At 47.3% G+C, this 25760-nt stretch overlaps 1 protein-coding gene across 3 annotated transcripts in view; it reads right to left on the reverse strand.

Moving 5' to 3' along the window:
- RFTN2 (raftlin family member 2) overlaps positions 1-25760 on the reverse strand; it is a 362340-nt gene that overhangs the window by 203510 nt on the left and 133070 nt on the right. For all 3 annotated transcript variants that reach the window (XM_063934130.1, XM_063934131.1, XM_063934132.1), the window contains one exon: positions 20694-20805. In XM_063934130.1, coding sequence (XP_063790200.1) covers positions 20694-20805 — 112 coding nt within the window. The remainder of the gene's footprint in view (positions 1-20693; positions 20806-25760) is intronic.

Genomic DNA, 25760 nt, shown 5'->3' on the forward strand with positions numbered 1-25760 from the left:
GGCACGAATGGAGGCTGGATGTGCAGAACCCCTTTCACGAAGGTCTGAACCTCTGGAAGAGAGGCCAGTTGTTTTTGGAAGAACACTGACAAGGCCGAAATCTGGACCTTGATTGATCCCAATCGTAGGCCCGTCTCCACACCATCCTGCAAAAAATGGAGAAAACGTCCTAAATTAAACTCTTCCGTAGGAGCTTTCTTGGATTCACACCAAGACACATATTTTCTCCAAATACGGTGGTAATGTTTTAACATTACTCCCCTTCTGCCATGAATAAGGGTGGGGATGACCTCCTTAGGAATACCCTTCCTGGCTAGGATACGGCGCTCAACAGCCATGCCATCAAACGTAGCCGCGGTAAGTCTTGGTACACACACGGCCCCTGCTGCAGCAGGTCCTCCCGAGGAGGAAGAGGCCGAGGATCTCCTATGAGTAACTGCTGAAGATCTGGGTACCAAGCCCTTCTTGGCCAGTCTGGGGCAATGAAGATTGCTCGAACCCTTGTCTTTCTTATGATCCTGAGTACTTTTGGGATCAGTGGAAATGGAGGGAAAACATACACTGACGGAAACATCCACTGGGTCACCAGTGCATCCACTGCTACTGCTTGAGGGTCTCTCAACTTGGAACAGTATCTCTGAAGCTTCTTGTTGAGACGAGACGCCATCATGTCTATTTGAGGAACTCCCCAAAGACTTGTCACCTCTGCGAAAACTTCTTGGTGGAGGCCCCACTCTCCTGGATGGAGATCGTGTCTGCTGAGGAAGTCTGCTTCCCAGTTGTCTACGCCCGGAATGAATATTGCCGACAGAGCTTGTAGATGTTTTTCTGCCCAGCGGAGGATTTATGTCGCCTCTGCCATTGCCGGTCTGCTTTTCGTCCGCCCTGCCTGTTTATGTATGCGACTGCTGTTACATTGTCCGCCTGGATCTGCACGGGACGGTCTTGAAGAAGATGTACCGCTTGTTGAAGGCCGTTGTAAATGGCTCTTAGCTCCAGAACGTTTATGTGAAGGCAGGCTTCCTGTTGTGACCAACGTCCCTGGAAGTTTTCTCCCTGAGAGACTGCTCCCCAGCCTCGGAGACTTGCATCCGTGGTTACTAGGACCCAGTCCTGAATCCCGAACCTGCATCCCTCTAGCAGGTGAGAGCTGTGCAACCACCACAGGAGCGAAATCCTGGTTTTTGACGACAGGATTCTCTCTCTGTGCATGTGTAGGTGTGACCCCGACCACTTGTCCAACAGGTCCCACTGGAATACTCTGGCATGGAACCTGCCAAACTGTATGGCCTCGTAGGCCGCCACCATCTTCCCCAACAGCCGAATGCACTGATGGATCGACACACTTGATGGTTTCAATATCTGTTTTACCATTTTCTGGATTTCCAGAGCCTTTTCCAGCGGAAATAAACTTTTGTGTCCAGAATCATCCTGAGGAAAGACAACCTTGTCGTCGGTTCCAACTGTGACTTTGGGTAATTTATGATCCACCCGTGTTGTTGGAGTATTGACAGGGAGAGGGATATGTTTTGTAATGACTGCTCCCTGGATCTCGCCTTTATCAGGAGGTCATCCAGAAAAGGGATTATATTGACTCCTTTCTGAAGAAGGAGGACCATCATCTCCGCCATTACCTTGGTGAATACCCTCGGCGCCGTGGAGAGACTGAAAGGTAACATCTGGAATTTGTAATGGCAATCCTGAACCGCGAATCTCAGATAAGCCTGGTGAGAAGGATAAATGGTAACATGCAGGTAAGTATCCTTTATGTCCACCGACACTAAGTAGTCCCCCTCCTCCAGACTGGCAATCACCGCCCGAAGTGATTCCATTTTGAACTTGAACCTTTTCAGAAAGAAATTCAGATCTTTTAGATTTAGGATCGGTCTGACCGAGCCATCCGGCTTCGGAACAACAAAGAGGCTTGAATAAAAACCCCGTCCTTGTTGTGACAACGGTACCAGGACTATAACCTGGTCTTAACATAATTTTTGAATTGCCGCTGTTACTGCTTCTCTCTCTGGCGGAGAAGCTGGCAAGGTCGATTTGAAAAATCGGCATGGGGGAACGTCTTGAAATTCTAGTTTGTATCCCTGGGATACTATTTGCAACATCCAGGGATCCAGGCCAGACAGAATCCAATCCTGGCTGAAGAGTTTGAGACGTGCTCCCACCCGAGCGGCCTCCCGCAAGGGAGTTCCAGCGTCATGCAGCGGATTTAGCAGAATTAGGGGTAGACTTCTGCTCTACCTGCAAAGAAGGGGGAACCTCTCGCCTTTTTGTATTTAGTGGGCCGAAAGGACTGCATTTGCGGGTGATAGGACTTTTTTGCTGGTGCAGGCGCAGAGGGCAAAAATGTTGACTTACCTGCGGTAGCCGCCGAGACTAACGCATCCAGGCCATCGCCAAATAAGGCCTCACCTTTATATGGGAGAGCCTCCATGTTTCTTTTGTAATCTGCATCCGCGTTCCACTGGCGAATCCACAACGCCCGCCTAGCCGATACTGCCATGGTAGCGGCTTGTGAACTCAAGAGTCCAATACCCTTTATTGGTTCCAGCATGTAGGCGGCAGCATCCTTGATATTCTCTATCCTAAGGAGTATCTCATCTTTATCAATCGTGTCAATTTCTGATGACACGTTTTCTGACCATTTTTCAATAGCGCAACTCACCCATGCGCAGGCAATAGTGGGCCTGAGCAATGTACCATTGGTAACATAAATGGATTTCAATATCGTTTCCATTTTGCGGTCTGCCGACTCTTTAAGAGAAGCCGTGCCAGGAGCAGGGAGAATTACCTTCTTTGTCAACCTGGAAAGTGCACTAACACAGGGGGGTGACTCCCATTTTTTCCTGTCTTCAACCGGGAAAGGATAAGCTTTGTGAATCCTTTTGGGAATACGAAATTTTTTTATCAGGATTCACCCACATTCCTTCAAACAGAGGATTTAGTTTGTGTGAAGGAGGGAACGTGACTTTGGATTTATTTTCCTTACATAAATAAGCTTTCTCCTGAGGTACATGAGTGCTTTCTGTAACCTCCAACACGTCCCTTATAGCCACAATCATATATTGTATACTTTTTGCCAATTTCTGATCTATCTCTCTGGATTCACTAATGTCGACACAAGAATCAGAATCCGTGTCGGTATCAGTGTTTACAACATTTGCAAATGGTCTCTTATGTGACCCAGAGGGACCGCCCGCATAAGGAATAACAGCATCATGAAAAATTACATCTTCCACAGATTTTCTCCAGCATGCAGCCTTAGATTCAGATTTATCTAATCTACGGTCAGTCATACTGTCACGTAGCTCTTTCACCCATGCAGGCTCTTGGTATGCCGGTAGCGCCACCACATTACAACTCTGTGTACCTAAAATGGCTTCCTCTGGGGAGGAACTCCCTGCCTCAGACATGCCTCTCAAGTGTACACCACACTCACAGACACACTGGGACTTATTTTGGGGACAGACCCACAGTAAAATCTGTCAGAGGGACACAGGATAGGAGCAGCCAGTTCACAAACCCAGCGCCAGTATTGCCTGTGAATACAGTATGTCCACAGCCCAAAAGCGCATTTAAATAGTAATATACACTATCAAATGCACCACAATCGCTTTGTGCCCCCCCCCCCCCCCTTTATAGCACCCTGTACTTGTCAGAAGTGGAGGAGAGGACCAGCGTCTTCTCTGCAGCCTAAGGAGAGAGAGAAAATGGTGCTGAGTAGTGTGCTGGCTGCCTGAGGAAGAAGCTCCACCCCTCAGTATCCATGACAATATTTATACTGGCGGGGGTAGGGCTGCCCTGCACCCTGCAGTGCCTGTGTGTGGGCAGCAATGGCGCGCTGCTCTACCGCCAGCCGCGCTGCACCTCAGCCATCACTTACTTGATTGAAGATCATTCTTCTCATACTCACCTGTCTTCTGACTTCTGGCTCTGTGAGGGGGGTGACGGCGTACTGTGGGAGTGAGCATCTAGACACGGCTAGCGTTCAGTCCCCTTCAGGAGCTAATGGTGTCCTGTCAGCCAGAAACAGAGCCATGAAACTCTGAGGAAGTTGGTTCTGCTTCTGCCCCCTCAGTCCCACGAAGCAGGGAGTCTGATGCCAGATGATCTCCCAGAAAATAAAAAACCTAACATAAGTCTTTTCAGAGAAACTCAGTAGAGCTCCTCAGAGTGCATCCAGTCGACCTGTGCACATTTCTAAAACTAAGATCTGGAGGAGGGGCATAGAGGGAGGAGCCAGTTCACACCCAATGAAAAGTCTTTGCAGTGCCCATGTCTCCTGCGGATCCCGTCTATACCCCATGGTCTTGATGTTATCCCCAGCATCCTCTAGGACGTATGAGAAATTTCTAGTTACACCACTGGGGGAAGGGGTCACTAAAAGACCCTCTCTCGATTGAGGGAGAGCTGAGACTGCTGCGAGATACGGAGATGCAGAAATTAATAGCTGGAGGAGCAGAGCGGAGACCGGGGACACAGGGGAGGAGCTGCCTCCACAAAGAGCCACCCTGACACTGAGAGATGGGTACACATTCCGGGCAGTGAAGACGGAAGTAGAGCCGCACCGAAGATGCTGCAGAAAGCGCTTGCACAGCTCTCAGCGGGCACGAGGCGAACAAGGAGGGTAAGTGTAGAGATAGATCGTAGCTCATGTGGAGGGAGCATCGGGAGTCTCCCTTCTGGCAAGCAAATCTCTAGGGGTGAGGCCACCGCCACCCGGCCACATAAGGAGGAGTGTCAGTCTGTGGCACTCAGAGCGGTAGAAGTTTACGTGCACCTCACCTTATGCTCTCCGCTCTCCCTGTCACTCTCTTCTCTCTTTCTCCCCTGCTCTGTCTCTCTCCCTGTCTCTGCATCTCCCTCACTGTCTCCCTGTCTGTCTATCTCTCCCACTGTCTCTCTCTCCCTCATCTCTCTCTCCCTGTCTCTCTCCCCCTATCCCTGTGTTCCCCTCCCTGTTACTGCGTCTCTCTCCCTGTCTCTCTACCTCGCTTCTCTCTGTGTGTGTCTCTTTCTTTCCCCGTATCTCTCTCCCTACTATCTTTCCCTGCCTCTCTCCCTTATCTCTCTCTCTCTCTCATCTCCCTGTCTCTCTCCCCCTCTCCCTGTCTCTATCTCCCTTTCCCTGTCTGTGTCCCTGTCTCTCTCCCTCTCCCTGCCTGTGTCTCTCTCCCTCTCCCCAGCATCTCTCTCTCCACATCTGTCTCTCTCTCTCCGTCTCTCTCCCTCATCTCTATCCCTGACTCTCCCTGTCAATCTCTCTCGGCTATCTCCCTGTCTCTCATCGTCTGCCTGTCTCTCTCTGTCTCTCTCCCTCGTCTCTCTCTTTCCCCATCTCTGTCTCTCCCCATGGGGTAAATTTACTATCATGGGAGTTCTATTTCAGATGGGATGTTGCTAATAGCAACCAATGAGATACCAGGTATTATCTTCTAGAAGGTGCTAGATAAATGAGAAGTAGAATCTGATTGGTTGCTATGGGCAACATCCCATCTTAAATAGAACTCCCATCTTAGTAAATTTACCCCCATGTTTCTGCATCTCTCCCTCGGTCTCTATCCCCCCTGCCTCTCTGTCTCTCCATGTCTGTGTCTCTCTCCCTGTCTCTCCCACCGTGGGAAGGGGGACATGGCTCCGAAAAGGGGAAGAGGGTGATATCTCTCACACAAAACAAGGGGGGGGGGTGGGTGCATGGCTCACACAGGGGAAGGGGGACATGGCTCACATGAGAAAGAGGGCATATCACTCACACAGGGCAAGGAGTTGGCTAAAATACAAATCATTTTTTGTAGGGGGGGCACAACATTTATCTTGCCTAGGAGCAATTTGGATGAAGTTATGCCACTGTTAACAAGCTATATAATCCTTACAAGAATTATCCTTACAAGCCTTCCTACCTCTGTCTGTCTGTTTTTACCCAGTTTTGTTCTATTACTGTTGTTCTAATTGTAAAGCGCAACGGAATATGCTGCGCTATATAAGAAACTGTTAATAAATAAATAATAAATAAATAAATTATAACTGTCTAATGTGGTCTATCCATCCTAGATATGCACGTTTTGCATCACTAGCTTTTTCAAACTTAGGGGCATATGTGTCAAAGCTTATAGAGATATAAAGTGGAGAGAGATAAAGTACCAACGAATCATGAGTGAATTAGGTGAAGAACATTAATTTAACCCTATACAAAATGATTTTAGTTTAAAAAAAAAATTGTTTTGATTTTTTAAAAATATTTTCTCCCCAAACATCGATTGAGAATATCGCTAGCATCAGAACATCATTTTGAAAGCCGGGATAGCCTCCAAGTATACAGGGGAGGTCTGGGAGTGGCTTGGGGGGGTTAATTTACACTCCCCAGCGGCTGGAGGGTGGGGTCCTGCCGTGCTGACCGATCAGCAGTGATCAGCAGCACGGCAATCAGTAGGGGAGAGTGCGGGGAGGCAGAGGGACCTGACAGCAGCAGTGGAGGGAAGTTTCCTAACACTGTTTATCTGACTGGTTGCATCCTGTGTGACCATGTCAGCAGAGGTGTATCTTGAGGACCAGACGCCCCTGGCAAAGTAAGGGACTGGCGCGCCCCCCCCCCCCCCCCCCAATATCTGAAATAGGGAAGGTGCATGGGCAAAAAAGGTGCGTGATCTTGTGGGAATGGGGCATGACCACACAATAGTACTGCCAATTCAAATTACATTACACAGTAGTACCCCTTATACACATTATGTCCCACCATAGTGCCCCTTACACATCATGCCCACACAGTAATCCTTGTCACGCTGTGGAGAAATCAGCAGTGCCTAGCCAAGGAGGAGCGCTGCCCAGCGATGTTTCCTGCAGTCAGGGGGTATAATAAAATATTAATGGCATTGAAAAGTTATCTCTGTGCACTACCTAGTAGTGGATAGTAGTGGTGATATAGTGATATATGAAGAATAGGATTCTAGTAGTTTATTTTGAGTGTCTTCACTGTGGTGCCGAACACCGGTGCCAGCTCTTGGCTGCTGTGCAAACCACCAGCCCAGGCACTGCCGCTACTAAGTGATTCCACTCCCTGGCCAAGGGTGGCACCATCAGGCAGCATCCCCTCCTCAGCCAGTGCACCTGGTCAATGCCATCAGTCAGTGCTGGTCAATTCCATCAGCACCTGGTCAGTGCCATCCTGGTCAATGGGTAGATAACCTCCTGTCTCCAGCACATAGCCGTAGTCCCCAGCACCTCCCAGCACATAGAAGTAGTCCCCATCCTGCTCCCAGTACATATCCGTAGTCTCCATTCCCCTCCAGTACATAGCCATAGCCCCATCTCCCTCCCAGCACATAGCCATGGTCTTCCCCCCTCCCTGCATATAGTCTTCTCCCCTCCCAGCACAGAGTCTCCCCTCTCCCTGTATATAGTCCTCTGCCCTCCCAGCACAGAGTCTCCCCCCTCCCTGCATATAATCCTCTCCCCTCCCAGCACTTTGTCCCCCCTCCCTGCATATAATCCTCTCCCCTCCCAGCACAGAGTCTCCCCCCTCCCTGCATATAATCCTCTCCCCTCCCAGCACAGAGAGTCCCCCCTCCCTGCATATAATCCTCTCCCCTCCCAGCACAGAGTCTCCCCCCTCCCTGCATATAATCCTCTCCCCTCCCAGCACAGAGTCTCCCCCTTCCCTGCTTATAGTCCTCTCCCCTCCCAGTACATAGTCTCCCCTCTCCCTGCATATAATCCTCCCCCCTCCCTTCTTATAGTCCTCTCCCCTCCCAGCACAGAGTCTCCCCCCTCCCTACATATAGTCCTCTCCCCTCCCAGTACATAGTCTCCCCTGTCCCTACATATAGTCCTCTCCCCTCCCAGTACATAGTCTCCCCTCTCCCTGCATATAATCCTCTCCCCTCCCAGCACAGTGTCTCCCCCCTCCATGCATATAGTCCTTTCTCCTCCCTGCATATAGTCCTCCCCCCTCACAGCACATATCAATTAATATGTTGCAGTACCTAATGTGATGAGCTGGGCATTGCCTGGGCGGGAGGATTGCACAGTAGGCAGGAACACCACACCTCAGCACCGCACCACACTTCGTGAAGAAAGTGAAAGTAAACTACAGCTCCCAGCAACCCTTGCTGCCAGGAGCTCTCGACAGCAAGGGCTGCTGGGAACTGTAGTTTACTTTCATGGTCTTCACTAGTGCATTGCGGTGCCGTACACCGGCGCCTGTTCCTGCCTACTGTGAGATCCTCCAGCCCAGACGATGCCACTACTAAGTGATTCCACTCATTGGTCAAGGGTGGCAAATCCGGGTGGCGCCCCTGGCGAGTGCCATCCTGGCCAATGGGTAGATACACCCCTGCATGTCAGATAAAGCACTTGCAGGCATGGTCGCATCTGATGTGACCATGCCAGGCAAGTGGTTAACCCTCTAGTGCAGTGGTGCTCACACTGTGTGCCTAGGCACCCTGGGGTGTCTTTGGACACTTGCAGGGGTGCCTTGGATGGTGGTCGAGGACCAAGTCAAATTATTTTTGATCAATGTAATATGCAAAGCCAGTGTTGGTTGCTGTCAATCATAAGATATGTGGACAAACAGAATCACATCTTGTCCCTCACCACACAATTGAACCTAAGGATGACAAAAACACAATTTACTTAATATTTCTTTTTCAATTTCTCAATAAGAAACTTTTGGCCTGATTCAAAAAAGTTTGGTAACCACTGCTCTAGTAACTTAAAGCGTCACATATGAGCTCATAGAAGTAGGTTTGGTATTTATTCCATATTGCTGAATTTATCCAGTTATTTAATTTAATAGCAGATAAGAGATTATGTTGCATTAATCTTCCTCATACGTGGGGAGTGCAATAAGTTTGCGGAGGCACAAAAAGTATTATATTTACAAAGTGAACATTACATTTTTTCTAAGTATTTGCCAGAGGAGTCTATGCAAAGTCACAAGCGCTCAAACCACTTGGTGAAGCAGCTGGTCCAGTCTGAAGCAGGTACAGTATGTCTTCTATATGCTGGATGAAAGTCTCCACTGCAGCTTCCGGTGACTCAAAATGAATCCCATGCATCATGCGCTTGATTTGTGGGAACATGAAGAAATTGCAGGGGTCCAGATCTGGACTGTATGGTAGATGACCAATCTCCTGGCTGTGTTCATGGTCCAGAAAATCTACCACTGGATCACTACAGCAACAGGAGGCATCTAGTTTTAATAAACTAACAAGAAAAGGAATTATCTCCCCTTACTGCGCTGGTAATCAGCTGCTCAACTCCACTCCCAGGTATACACCAACACCTGTAATTAGTACTGACAAGAAGAAGAGTTTGGAGAGGAGTGTACAGCGCTGAGAACCCCTAAGATCCAGATAATGCCTTAATATATTTGGCACAATAAGAAAACCTTATCCTTACACATGTAAAGAATAAAGAATATATAGTAATAAAATTCTGGTGAATATCTCAATGGATAATTAATGAGAAACATATGATCACACTGTAGAGAGTGTTAGGTTAAACATTTTTGTAAATGGATAATTTTATGCAGACTTTGTATCCAGCTAGTTGTCAGTAATGAGATCAATTAAGCAGAATCTCCGTCCTTGCTGCGCTCACTATTAGACTGACACTCACTTTAAAAAAACCGATACCGTTCACTGAAAGGTATCTTTGTATTTCTTGATCTCGTCTGGCACCTTCAGGTTATCAGGTTTCAATACTCCAACAGACCAATGCCAAATTAATAAAGATAAGAGTATCCCAGCAGGGAATTTATTCACAAAGACTTCACAAATTTTTCTTTAAAAAGGACACAGGATGCATACCCGCTCCCGAATAGAGGCTGTGCTTCACTACTGAGATGTCCGGAATATCTCAGTCCGCTGTAACGGATCTTGAAAAAGGGGGCGGACTTCCGAAACGCGTTGATGCTGTAGTGACGTAGGAGCTGACCCAGGAGAGAGCCGTGACCCACCCGCACGCCTGAGGCTGTTTGCCGTTACAGCGGACTGAGATATTCCGGATATTCTGGGTAAGAACGGTCATTCAGACAAATTGGTTAAATCGAACGAATGTAACCAATGTGCCTGAACAATAATTTTTGTCTGTTTTCTAGTGGTTGGGAGCAAATGGTCAATTGTCATTTTATTCAGATACATTACTGGATTTGTGTTCCAACCAGCCAGATTGGGCAGAAAATCTTAGCGTATGGCCAGTTTTAAAATCAGTGTGTGGAACCCTAGCCAGCCAGCTGTTTTTATGTCCGCAGCCAAAACCATTATCATTACGCATGGTCACTGCCCCGTTACCACCCATTTCACAGATAGTGTGCTCTTTCGATGGACGGATCAATCTGTAAAAGCATTGAAGTCAATTTATTTATTTGGCACATATCAAGTATGCTGAAATCAGTGAAATCCATGCACATTGCGGACTTGTGAGTGACTCAGAATCGGGCTGTCAGTTTACTACTCTTCCTGCAGAAGATTTGGCCACTTTGGTATATTTGTATTGTTCTTATTTATTTTATTTTCCATTCCAGCACCCTTGTGGTAATTTTTGTTTTATTGGGCCTAATTCAGACCTGATCGCTACTGTGCGTTTTTGCACAGCAGCCAAAAAGGTGTGAACTGCACATGCGCTGGCGTCGCAGTGCGCCGGGGCATGCCAGACAGCCGATGGCCATCTCAGACCTGCAATCACCTCGGCCTGATTGACAAGCAGAGGCGTTTGCTGGGCGTGAGGGGGTGGGACGCCGGGTTGGGCCGCTGTTTTAGGGAAGTAGTCTGGGCAACACAGGCATGCCCGGACTGTGCGGGGGGCAGGCCGTGGTAGCCGTGCGACATCACAGGCAGCCACTGTGACCCTGACAACGGTGGGTAGCTCCATGCCAGCGCACAGGAGCTGCGCTGGTAGGGAGCTACTCTTCAGGTACAAATGCATCGCCACCGTGCGATGCTTTTGTACCTGTGCGGGGGAGGGGTAGGGCCTGACATGCGGGGTAACTGAGTAACTGATCGTAGCTGTGCAAAATTTTGCATGGCTACGATCAGGTCTGAATTAGGCCCATTGTACCCATACACAACCCCATGTTTTGCAAGGATAGTAGCAACAATGCCTGTGTGTCTAGGCAGATTTGCAGATGCAAATACAGCTACACAGCTAAGCTCCTCAGCCACCTCATCTCTTAACCACTTGCCTGGCATGGTCGCATCAGATGCGACCAAACCAACAAGTGTTTTATCTGACGTTGTCGCACAGGATGCGACCAGTCAGATAAAGAGTGTTAGCAGCGGCAGGGAAAGGAAACTTCCCTCCGCTGCTGCTGTCAGAGAGACCGGAAGGTCCCTCTGCCTCCCTGCACCCTCCCCTCAGTGTTGCCATGCCGCCAATCACTGCTGATCGGTCAGACCCCACCCCCTGTGTACCTGGCAGCTGTCGGGGGTGTTAAAAGTGACATTGCGATGGTCGCAATGTTACCGATGTTCTGATGTTACTTATCTTCCTCACAGATATTCCGATGTTTGAGAAAAAAATATATACATTTTTAAAATTATCTTTTTTTTTATTTTTTTAGCTAAAATCATTTTGGATAAGGTTAAATTCATGTTCTTCACCTAATTAACTCATAAAAAAAAAAGATTTTGGAACCTTTTTTTGGGGGAAAAAATAATCAGTTAAGTGGTTAATTTTAGTTATACAGTATCCTGAGGAGCTAGATATTTTCACAGAATGCAAGTTAAACCTTGTCTGCTATCAGGCTATATACAATCAAACAAACTTGTACTGCTTAACAATGATTTGTATTTATATATCTGCTGCGCGGTACACTGGGCTCCACAAGTATTAACATCGGGGGTGTAGAGTAGGAGCACCAACAGGCTCAAAGCTTTTGACTGTTCCCAAGATGCTCAGCGCCGCCTCCTCTATAACCCCGCCTCCATGCACAGGGAGCTCAGTTTATAAGTTGGTGCCATGTAGTAAATAGGCACTTAACAGGGGGCTGCCTATTCATAGCTTTATTTTAAAGAAAGAAGAAGATTCTTTTACATCTACAAGGGCTGCAGCAGACAAAGTCTTTATAGACTTTTCTGGCTGCAGCTGCGGCACCCCCAGCGGCGCTATATACTCCCGCACCCTGGTTGTCAGGTCACTGCAGCGGAGGGGCCGGTTTCTTTACAGAGGTCAGTCACACACACGCCGCCGTCCTCCCGGATCGTGGGGCCGCAGATTAGGGGGAGGTAAGGGGCTTCTGTGACGCACTTTACCACGATCCAGCGCGGCCATAGGAGGTGCACCACGCGCGCACTGGCGTGGACACTGAGTACTGGGCAGCCGCTCCACTAGCCACCAGGGACAGTTAAGGGGCACAGGTCTGGAGAGTTTTCTACTATATTAACCCTGCTTTTTACTGCCCGCAGCGCCCAGTGGGGATGCCAGCAGGGGGAGCAGGTCGGAACAGAGGCCCCTCCCCCCCAGCCCCAGGGCGCCATTTCTGCAATGTTCCCGCCCTGGAGCTGCATATCTCTTCCTCACTCCTGACCAGTGGCAATCACAGATTGAGCTGAGCTGTTTCTAGGACTGCTGGGGCAAATCCTCCTCTGTAGAACCGCCTAATTGCCAGTGCTGTGCTTCATACAGGACACTTGAGTATTCTACCTGTCACTGGGACAGTGTTAGTTAAGAAAGAGTGCATACATTCAGGGTTGTGTAGTGCAAACACCCTGTGATAGATTGTACATCCAGTGTGTACTGTGCTTTGATACATCTATTGTTAATACATATAGCCATACTAAGTATCACTGGGTATTGCTAGTCCAGTGCAGTTTTATGGTACATAATTTCTTCATGGTACGCTTGTGACTATGTGTGTGTGCGCATGTAGCTGCTGCGTGGTTGCCTTATTATAGTGTATTTCACTCAGTGGGCTATTCCTATAATGCTAAACCTGAGGGAGCCAAGTGTTTCAGGTTTTCTCTGTTTAATATAGGATTGTATCACAAGATATACTGGCAGTGTATTTTTACTTGTGATTTATAGTCACCATATAGTCTATATCTCTTGAACTACCAGTTCGTAAGCAATCATACTTTACTGAGAATTCTTGCTAGATATAGTGCTGCTACACTTTGTACCAGGTTGCCCAATATTGTGCACATAGGGGGTAATTCCAAGTTGATCACAGCAGGATTTTTGATAGCAATTGGGCAAAACCATGTGCACTGCAGGGGAGGCAGATATAACATTTGCAGAGAGTTAGATTTGGGTGGGTTATATTGTTTCTGTGCAGGGTAAATACTGGCTGCTTTATTTTTACACTGCAAATTAGATTGCAGATTGAACACACCCCACTCAAATCTAACTCTCTCTGCGCATGTTATATCTGCCTCCCCTGCAGTGCACATGGTTTTACCCAATTGCTATCAAAAATCCTGCTACGATCAACTTGGAATTACCCACATAGTTATGTCTGCTACATGTGGCAACGACGCTGGGGCTTCTCCCACACTGCATGGTAGTGAGGCTGCGGACGTTATGGAGGATAATATGGCAGCTGAGAGTTCAGGTTCAGGGGGTTCCTTACCCCCCAGTGGGTCGGTTGCACCTGGGGCATCACAAGACCCACCTTGGGCTACATTTTCCACATTGTTAAACACGCTTGTAAATAAACTGACGCCCCCTGTGGGACCACCTGTGCCACTGCAACAGTTTATGGTCCCTGCTGTTAACCCGCCATGGGCGGATCAGCTTTCCACTCAGTTACAGAATTTGAACCGGTCTATGACTAAAGCTAAGTGTCACTCTCGCCCGCCTAAGACTAAGTCGTCTTCTAAACGGACCATTACCTCCTCCCAATCCACTGCTACTCCAGACACGTCCTCTGATGAGGACGGTGCATATACTGACCCCACAGACACTGATGTTTCTGATGGGGAAGAAAAGTCATTAGTGGATGTCCCGGATTTGATTGAGGCAATCAGGCTCATTCTTCAGGTGTCTGATGATGCGGAGCCTGAGGCTGTCTCCAAGAAACATGATAGGTTTAAACGTAAGACGGTGGTTAAACAAGTTTTACTTCATTCTGAACAACTGGTTGACATACGTCAGGAATCCTGGGAAAATCCGGGGACAAAATTCACACCGAATAAGAGACTGTTGGCTCACTATCCTCTGTCTGCGGAGGTCTGTAAAAATTGGGAAACCCTTCCGCCTGTAGATTCTCATGTGGCGCGTATGGTTGTTTCCTCTGCTCTGCCAGTAACTACCGTCACCTCTCTGAAGGAACCGATGGATCGACATGTGGAGGACTGTTTAAAAGCGATTTATACCCTAACGGGGGCTGTGCATAGGCCAACTATTGCAGCGACTTGGGCTGCTGAAGCTGTTGAGGCATGGGCTCAGGAACTTGAGGCGGAACTGCCTTCCAATGCATCTGAGCATGCTCGACAATGTCTCTCTTATATTGCCATGGCTTCTCTATACCTTAAGGAGGCAGCCTCCAATGCCAGAGTGCTCGCGGCCAAGGCAGCTACTACGTTTGTCTTGGCCAGATGTATCCTTTGGTTGAGATCCTGGTCGGTGGATATGGATTCCACGAAAACCCTGGGAGTGCTTCCTTTCAAGGGAGACATTCTCTTTAGAGAAGACCTCAATAAGATTGTGGCTGACCTGGCTACTGCTAAAACAGCTTGCCTACCTAGTACGGCTCCTTCAGCACAGAAGGCTAAAAGTACTTTCCCTCTGCCCTTTCGTCCTCCAGGAAATGCAAAAGGTCAGGCATACCCAAAGCAAGCTCGTGCTTCCAGACCTGCCAAGCCCAGACTGAAGCGTGCCTGGGCCGCCCGTCAGCCAACTTCCAAAACTGACTAGCCTGCCGCATGACGGGGCGGGGATCCCAGGGTGGGGGACCGACTTCTAGGTTTTGCCCAGGAATGGTTGAAGACCACTTCAGATACCTGGGCGAGAGAAGTCGTCGCTCGAGGTTACGCCATACCCTTCAAGAATCGTCCCCCGCAGCGATTTTGCCTGACATATGTGCCTCTGGATTTGGCAAAAGCAAACACGTTGCACTTGGCGGTACATTCCCTCCTGACTACAGGAGTGGTAGTACAGGTGCCTCTGGCTCCGAGTGGCAAGGGGTTCTATTCACCGCTGTTTCTAGTCCCGAAACCGAACGGGTCCTCGCTGCCCATTCTCTATCTGAAGTCCTTGAACAAGTATGTGCGGATCTCCAAGTTTTGTATGGAAACACTGCGCTTTATTGTTCTGGCCATGGAGCCAGGGGACTATATGGTCTCCCTGGACATACAGGATGCCTACCTACATATTCCTATTGCAGTATCTCATCAGCAGTACCTGCGTGTTGCGGTGGGCAACCTTCGTTACCAATTTCTTGCATTACCCTTTGGTTTGACAACGGCTCTGCGAGTTTTCACCAAAGTTATGGCGGTCATGACGGCTACACTCCGCCGTCAAGGGGTTAGGATCCTACCGTACTTGGGCGATTTGTTGATCCTGGCAACTTCCCCAGAACGTCTCCTGTGTCATCTCGATCTGACGGTCCAGTGCATGAAAGCCCACAGGTGGCTGATCAACTGGAAGAAATCCTCCCTGGTCCTGCACGGAGCATGTTATATCTGGGAGCGTTATTGGACAATCACAACCAACGGTTGTTCCTGTCTCAGGAGGAAGTCCTGAAGCCTCAGGACAGGATTTGATGCTTCCTATCTCGTCCGCAAGTGTCGATACATTCAGCAATGCAAGTGCTGGGTCTCATAGTGTCGACTTTAGACATGGTGGAGTATGCTCAATTCCACTCTCGCCCTCTGCAGAAGTTCATTCTGACCAAGTGGGACGGCCTGCCTCACCGGATCAGATCTCACATGATCTTTTTGTCTCCGGAGGTCCACCTGTCACTGAGCTGGTGGCTTCAGGACCAACAATTGAGCAGGGACCGTCCCTTCTGGATATCCGACTGGGTCCTTCTGACAACGGATGCCAGTCTGAGAGGTTGGGCCGCGGTGTTGGAACAACACTCTCTTCAGGGTCGGTGGATCAAGGAGGAGTCTCAGCTCCCGATCAATATTCTGGAACTGCGGGCAGTGTTCAAAGCAATGACAGTGGCCCAGCATCTAATAACAAACAGACCTGTTCAAATACAGTCGGAAAATGCCACCACGGTGGCGTACATAAATCATCAAGGCAGCACTCGAAGCCGCATGGCAATGAGGGAAGTATCACGGATTCTTCAGTGGGCAGAACGCCATCTGCCGCCCATATCCGCCGTGTTCATTCCGGTCATCCTGAACTGGGAAGCGGACTATCTCAGTCATCAGGACGAACACACAGGAGAGTGGAGCCTCCATCCGGTGGTGTTTCAACTTCTCGTGGACACATGGGGCCTTCCAGATGTGGATCTGATGGCGTCTCGATACAATCACAAGGTTCCGGTCTTCGGAGCATGGACAAGGGATCCTCAAGCTGCGTTTGTGGACGCTCTGGCAATACCATGGAACATTTAGCTACTGTACGTGTTCCCTCCAGTGTCACTCCTGCCCAGAGTAATACGGAAGATCAAGCAAGAAGGGGGAAACCTGCTTCTCGTCGCTCTGGCGTGGCCAAGACAGCACTGGTTCTCCGATCTCTTGGGTCTCTCGCGGGATTGTCCCCTTCTACTTCCACAACGACCAGACCTCCTCATTCGGGGCCCTTGTGTTTACCAGGATTTTGCCCATATGGCTTTGACGGCATGACCCTTGAGGCTTCTGCCCTGAGGGCCAAGGGTTTTTCTGAGGCAGTCGTTCAAACTATGTTGAAGGCCCGTAAGCCGGCTTCTGCTTGGATCTACCATAGGGTCTGGAATGCTTACTTTACTTGGTGTAAGTCTCACAATTATGACGTTTTCAAGTTTAGTACGGCCAAACTATTGGACTTTCTACAACAGGACCTAGACTTAAGCTTGCGTCTGGCCTCCCTCAAGGTTCACATCTCTGCCCTGTCGGTTTGGTTTCAGAGAAAAATTGCTACCCTACCTGATGTCCATACATTCACTCAGGGTGTGTTGCGGAGTCAGCCTCCTTATATGCCGCCTGTGGCCCCTTGGGACTTGTCGGTGGTTTTGGAGGCTTTGCAAGTGTCTCCGTTTGAGCCTCTTGCCTCTGCTGACCTTAAGTGGCTTTCTCTTAAGGTCCTCTTCTTGCTGGCTATTGCTTCAGCTAGAAGGGTCTCGGACTTGGGTGCCTCATCCTGTAAGTCTCCCTATTTAATTTTTCACCGTGACCGGGCGGTTCTTAGAACGTGGATGGGTTATTTACCTAAGGTGGTGTCTTCCTTCCATCTTAACCAGGAGATTGTGGTTCTGGCCTTTAATTCTCCTGAGTTGTCTGCCAAAGAGCAGTCTGGATGTGGTACGGGCTCTTCGTATCTACGTGAAGAGAACTTCCTCCATTAAGAAATCTGATTCTCTTTTTGTATTGTTTGGTTTTCACAAACGTGGCTGGCCTGCTTCTAAGCAGACTCTGGCCAGATGGATTAGAATGTTGATTGCACATGCTTATGTACAGGCTGGTCTGCCAGCTCCTGCTACCATCAAAGCCCATTCTACTTGGTCGGTTGATCCTTGTTGGGCGCCCCACCGTGGTGCGACCCTCTAACAATTGTGCAATGTGGCTACGTGGTCCTCAGGGAACACTTTTATGAGGTTCTATGCCTTTGATACCGCCGCTTCCCAGGATGCTTCCTTTGGATGCCGGGTTCTGGTGCTTTATACAGTGCTTCCCCTCCCATAAGGAACTGCTTTAGGACATCCCCGATGTTAGACCTTGTGGAGCCCAGTGTACCCCGCAGCAGAAAACGAGATTTACGGTAAGAACTTACCGTTGTTAAATCTTTTTCTGCACGGTACACTGGGATCACAAGGCGCCCACCCTGACACACTATGCTTCTTTGGGTTGGTATAGGCATAGCCGCTGACACTCTCTCCTGTGGCGAGTGTGTGGTGTATTTGGCTACGAGCGATTGTCGTCTCTGGTACCTGCTACTGCATTGGGCTGGTTAACGAAACTGAGCTCCCTGTGCATGGAGGTGGGGTTATAGAGGAGGCGGCGCTGAGCATCTTGGGAACAGTCAAAAGCTTTGAGCCTGTTGGTTCCTCGGATCAAGATCCTACTGTATATCCCCGATGTTAATCCTTGTGGAGCCCAGTGTACCCCGCAGCAGAAAGATTTAACAACGGTAAGTTCTTACCATAAATCTTGTTTTTTTATTATAAGAAGACTTTCTAAACTCAAATATATAGATATTGACATATCATTCGTGGCCTACAATGTCATTGTCATATATTTAGTAGAAATACTATTTTGCATTTATACTTCCCATATAAGGCCTAATTCAGCAAGGATGCTAAAGCCCTTCTGGAGTGTGTGCTCCTCATGCGCACACAGTGAAATGTGACATCTCACATATGCGAATGCCTCTGCCTGAGTGACAGGCAAAGGCATTCGCGGGATGGGAGGGGGTGTTAATGCAATGTTTTTGGGGCGGCATTGCGGCATTGGGGGGGTGCGGACTGTTTGCTTGGCGGCCCGCGACGGCTGTATGATGTAACATGCAGCCGCTGCGAGATTAAACATGGCGAGTAGCCGGCTGCAATCACAGTTTACAGGGGTAGTATGAGCATGTCCTACCCGTTTACACTCCAATCAAGATGACATATGGTATAGTACAGTGGAAATATTTTGCAGTTACTGGTACTTTTTGGGATGACAGTACCAATTCAAGCATCCAAGTGCTGCCCCAAAACAAGTGCCGCCCCTAGGCATGTGCCTCAAGTGCCTAATGGTAAATCCACCACTGACAGCCAGTTCGGAATAGCCTGGAGAAGTGCGGGATGTGGGGGGGCATGATAAGTCTTAGGGGGCGGTGCACAGTAAGTCCAATGAGGCTGGTCTGGAAGCATGGTTTCTGCAATTGTGTCATCATGGAGACATGCCCACTTTCTGGGCGGCCGTGAAAGACACCAGATTTTTGGGAACTTCCCGGCCGTTCCGGGAGAGTGGGCAAGTATGCGCAGGGCCTGATTCTGAGTCACAAGCAAAGTGGCTGTAGTTGCGGGCAGCCACAGAAGCCTGTTTTACTACAGTACTTTATGCTAATGTGAGTATATGTTCCACTAATGTGGGGGATCGTGTGCGTACAAACGGAAACCAGTGCTGTCCATTGATTTTACACTGTCAGCTGCATTCATCATCCATAATATCTGCACTTGCATCAGCCCATTGCCATGTGCACGAGATCCATCATTAACAGGCTTTCCTCGCCTATGCACATGTTGCAGAATCACACAGAGCTTTATCTACATGCTCATGACACTCTCACAAGACAGGGTGGTTCTGTGTTATCACTTTGCCACCGCTAAATAGGACGGACATATGAAAAATGCATAAAGCTGCTTCTGCACATGAGATGTATGCAAAAAGTCGACATTTGCGCCCATAAAGAGAGATTCATGCCACTCTGAATCAGTCCCACAATATGAAATGGAGAAGGGCAGGGGACAAAATTTCAGCTATAGAAAAGAGGTCACTATGGCCAACACTGCACCAATATAGTTTTAATATACTGTTGTCTGGTAATTTGCTTACAAAATAGTGGTACACAATTTTTATTGGGTTCCTGTGTATAGACAGACAGTTAAAAGATAGACAGTTATTAGTTAGACACTATATGGTCGACAGTCAAAAGTCAGACAGGGTCAAAAGTCAGACAAAAGTCAGACAGGGTCAAAAGTCAGACAAAAGTCAGACAGGGTCAAAAGTCAGACAAAAGTCAGACAGGGTCAAAAGTCAGACAAAAGTCAGACAGGGACAAAAGTCAGACAGGGACAAAAGTCAGACAGGGACAAAAGTCAGACAGGATCAAAAGTCAGACAGGATCAAAAGTCAGACGCAAAAAAGTGTTTCGTTTTTTTCTGTGATTTTTACAACTTTTGCCTCATTTACTATCCATGTCACAAACTATTTAGTAAAGCTGTGGAGAGAGAAGCGGCGTGAGACACCGAGCCTGAAGCGTGGCGAGCGTAGCGAGCCCACGAGGGGACGAATTTCGCCAAATTTGGGTTAAAAATACTTAAACTCAAGTGTCTGACTTATGACCCTGTCTGACTTATGACCCTGTCTGACTTATGACCCTGTCTGAATAATGACCCTGTCTGAATAATGACCCTGTCTGAATAATGACCCTGTCTGAATAATGACCCTGTCTGAATAATGACCCTGTCTGAATAATGACCCTGTCTGAATAATGACCCTGTCTGAATAATGACCCTGTCTAACTTTTGACTGTGACATTTGACTGTGACATTTGACTGTCTGACTTTTGACCCTGTCTGACGTTTAAGGCAAAGGCTTGATTAACACAAGTCTGTTCTGAAAGTACTTTTTCCATGATGTTCCCCTGAGGTGTTGAAACATTAGTCCCTATGATGCCCACAATAAATCTGTAGGTTCATTTTCCTTTTGGGTGCAGGACAACATTTGGTCTACCATTCGGTTAGTAAATATGGAACAAAACATTTATTTAATCTACTGCTGTATTGAATTAATGAATGTCCTATACCCATGTAAATTGCACTTGCAAATTCAAAAGAAATACATTAATTTAAATTCCTAATAATTACCAGTCACCAATTGTAAAAAGGGAATTACTTTTTGTAGTAGAATCTTCAAGCTTTCATTTGTCAGTGCTTCATACAGTGACATCCATTCCTCAATAACAAGGCTGGCACGCTTTTGTCCTGTGGATGCTGTATGCTTTTGACTAAAAGGCAAAATAAAGTAGTCTTTGTTATTCCTTTTACAACAGACGTGGTGAACATGGGCACTGTAATCATCATTGTGCGTACTCTGAATTATAAGAATATAATATTATAGGCAAATGCAGGAGTGGAAGGGTTTGCATACATACACTGAACTTTGTATGATGCAGACTATAGCTTTTTTATGTCGTCTTCATGGACTGGCCATACGCGCTCTAAAATCAGGCATTTGGAAATCCCCTTTTTTATATAGCCAATCACTGTAGGTACCAAAATGTAGGCAGAGCTACATTTTGGGACCCTGAAGCTTGAACTGTTATGGGGCCCCTTCACATCCAGCAACAATAGGGCAACATCCAACATGGTTCAAAGGGCCTTGCTGCCTTTGCAAGGACCTCGGGGCACAAAATGCGGAGAACGGGGTGATGGGATGGAGTCCTTGAAAATGGACTATACAGTGAGCACCTTCTCACCAGCCTGTGTCTGCGGGGAAAGGTCAGATATTTGCTTATTAATTGAAATCTTGAAATGTCACAAAAACTTGATTTACAAGTAAAATTTCCAACAAGAAAAAAAACAAAAAACATTTGACAGGAGACTGGACTCGTCTGTATAAATTCATGTAATCTCCCGGAGCCAATCAGGAGCTTGCATTTCATTATTTTATTTAAGAGAGAAGTAAAAAGCTACATGAGTTACAAAAAGAAGGTAAATGTTTGAGGATTATAATACCCAGTACATTACTGAAAAACAAACAGGAATTTTCCATCAGATCAGTCTTTGGGGCATATTTATCACAATCTGCATATTTAATGCAGATATGTTTAATATGTTTCACCCAATTTTACAATGTTAAACAATTTATACTTTCAAATGTATTTATTAAATTCCTCTTGCCAGAGCCCGTCCTGGCGAAGTACTGGGAGCAGTGTGATGGAGTAACAGTATCACACTGCTTATTGGTTTGGACCCCAAAAATATTGCGTATTAGTAGACCATAGGCTACAATAGGGTAATGCCTTCTGGAGATAGCGTTATCCTATTGGGCCATGCTTGGTAAATCTGGCAGCATTGCAGCCCACATAGAAACCTACGGGGGCTGCATTTGTGGAGAAAAATGGAGGGACCATGACAGATATCGGCGATATCTGCTACAATCCCTCCAAAATACATCTGGGGGATACTTAATATTTACAGTTACCCAAAAAAAATGTTTGTTTATGGGGAATAGCCCACAAATATATAAAGATAAATCGTCCTTTCTGACTTTCCAACTTTGTATAATACCTGAAGCTAAACGTATACCTTAGGATTATCTTTCCAACCATCCAGCTGGTTGGCTGGTTGGAACAAAAACTAGGTAATGTTTGAGAATACACATCAACCAACCATTTGCTTCCAAACACTGGAAAACGAAAAATTCATTGAATTTAACCAATTTGACTGAACAACCATTTTTGTCTTTTTTCGATTGTCATTACCAGGTTTTCATTCCAACCAGTCAACTTACTGGATTGTTGTAAATATAACCTTTAGGTGTATGGCCAGCTTTAGGGGTTTATTTACCTGGCACTTGTGAAGGCGTTTACGTCCGATATTTAAAAGGGCAATGTTTTTACTAACAAGATGTCTAGAAAAAGCTTTTTCCCCTTTAAAATATCAGACATAAACACGACCAGAAGCACCAGGTTTTACAAGCTGATGCTTTGTAAATAAACTCCTTATGCTGGCCATACATCAGGACGATATCTTTCCAACCAGCCAACTAGTTGGCTGGTTGGAAAGATAATCTGGCAGTGTGTGGGAGCAAACGATTATCAGCCGTTTGCTCCTACACGCTGAAAAACGGCCAGAAACGGTTGGTCCAACTAGTTGGGAAAATCAAACCTGTTTGATTTTCCCAACTAATCGTTCAGGTGTAGGGGAAACTTTCCCCCCCAACTGAACGATAAGTAGGCGGACACTGCCTGCTAGTGTTCGCCTACTTTTGTCTTTCGGACTGCAGGTGACCCTCTCTGCTTCATCCCCCTCCGGCTACTTCGTCCTCACCGCCCGCATCTTTCCTGCACCGGCCGCAGGGACCGGCCACTGCACAGCCGCCAGCCCACCGCACCGTCCATCTCTCTCCACACCGGCTGCCAGCCTGAATCCCCCTCCGGCCACCAACTTCTGTCCCATGCCAGGACCACGTCACCGCCGTCTCAACCATCCCGCTGCTGCCTTCAGTGCCGCCAGGCTCTATCCCCCTCCGGCCACCTCACCGCCCAGCATCTTTCCTGCACAGCCACCAGCCTCCCTCCACGCACCGGCCGCCAGCCTCCCGCACAGTTCATTTATCCCCCTCCGGTCACCAGCCTCTGTCCTGCACCGGGATCTCCTCACCGCCACCTCGTCCATCCCGCCGCTGCCTTCAGTTGCAGGGACCGGCTCCAGCAACAGGCACAGGGCACCTCAGCGCTGCCAGACTCCGTCAGGAACCAGTCACCCCTTCCTCTCTGCCACCAGCCTCCATCGGCCGCAGAGAGGGCACAGCCTCCATCCTCCTGTGATATACACACACACACACACATACACATATACACTGACACACACGTATATACTGTCACATACATATACACTGATATACACACATATACTGACACACACACATATATGACACACATGTACACTGTGATACAAACATACACTGTGATAGACATATATACACTGTGATAGCCACATATATACACACGGTGATAGACACACTGTGACATGCACGCACACTGGCATGCACGCACACACACACTGTGACACGCACGCACACACACTGACACGCACACTGACATGCATGCACACTGACAAGCACACACACACTGACACGCACGCACACACTGACACGCACGTGCACACTGACACGCACGCACACACTGTGACGCACGCAAACACACTGACACGCACACACACTGACACGCACACACACTGACACGCACACACACTGACACGCACACACACACTGTGACACGCACGCACACACACAGTGACATGCTGCGTGCACACTGACAAGCACGCACACACTGACACGCACGCACACACTGACACGCACGTGCACACTGACACGCACGTGCACACACATACTGTGACACGCACGCACACTGACACGCACGCAAACACACTGACACGCACAAACACACACTGTGACATGCACGCGCACACACTGACACGCACACACTGTGACATGCACGCACACTGACAAGCACACACACTGTGACATGCACACACACTGTGACACGCACATACACACACACTGACTCGCACGCACACACACATGCACACTGTGATGCACACACACACTGTGACACACATGTTTACACACTGACACGCACATGTTTACACACTGACACTACATGTATACACACTGACACGCATACACACTGACACATATATACACTGACACACACATATATATACACACACTGACACATATGTACACTGATATACACACATATATATATATACACACTGACACATGTACACTGATACACACATATATACAGTGTGATAGACACACATATACACTGTGATAGACACATATATACACTGTGATAGACACGTACTGTATAGACACTGTGACACACTCATACACTGATATGCACACACATACTGACATATACATACACACACACACACACACTGAGACACACCTATATACACTGACACACACACACATACTGTCACACATATATACACTGATACACACATATGTAAACTGTGATACACACACATATACACTTTGATACACATGTATGTACACTGTGACACACTCGTATACACTGGTATACAAACATACTGTCACACCCACATACACTGACACACGCACACACACACACAAGTATATACACTGTGACACACACACATATACTGTCACACACACATATATATATATATATATATATATACACACACACACACTGTGACACACACATATTGTCACACACATTTGTAAGGCTGTAATTGTGTGTGTGTGTAGAGGGGGCATGGAAATATATTTAACCAAAATACAGATACCTAGTAGCGTGAATGGATGTTTCAAATATGTGGATTAAGTGGATGTGAAATCAATCAATAAATTGGTTCAGTTGCGACGGACCCCAGAGACTTATCTGCACAGGTTTCAATTAATAGGGAAAGCTAAAACAAATCTAAAGGGCAGTGCTAGAGAGCCAATAATTATATTCAGAAATGCTGGTGGTTCCAAATTAACACATTTATTTTACACACAATAAGACATTAAGGGCAGCATTCAATTCTTTTCACCCCCTTCCACACCCGTTCTGTTGCTGCTGATGGGCGTGGTATAATAATTTCAGTAGCGAGGGCACCCAATCCGTTACGCAGCTAAACCTGATTACTATGGGTGCGGTATGCTCAATAACGGGGATCACTTTAGAAAGGAGATTAGGCGTGATATATCATTTGAATACCGCCCTAAAAGTACTCATTACGGGAGAGCAAATAAGACCAATTGTAGATACATGTAACAATATGAAAAGTAGCAATAAAATATATAGTAGCTGATTCTGCTACATATGTTGCAACTCAGTCTGTGCATGTATCCTTTTTCCTCATTCAAATGCAGTCCAGATAAGCAGCTGAAGGAATATAAATTATTATCTAATATTTAGCAGAGCTGTTTAACTGCTGAAGTCCATATAAGCCACTATAATTATTGGGATATATGTATGTATGTATGTATGTATGTATGTATGTATGTATGTATGTATGTATGTATGTATATATATATATATATATATATATATATATATATCTATCTCACAAACAATAGGCGGCACTCTAGGACTTTTCAAAAATCAAGAACAGACGTGACCCTGTTCTGACAGCTTAACATTTCGGTTTAATGTAACCGTCTAACGACGGTTACATTAAACCGAAACGTTAAGCTGTCAGAACAGGGTCACGT

The sequence above is a fragment of the Pseudophryne corroboree genome, chromosome 7, assembly GCF_028390025.1.
Source record: "Pseudophryne corroboree isolate aPseCor3 chromosome 7, aPseCor3.hap2, whole genome shotgun sequence".
Classification (NCBI taxonomy): Eukaryota; Metazoa; Chordata; class Amphibia; order Anura; family Myobatrachidae; genus Pseudophryne; species Pseudophryne corroboree.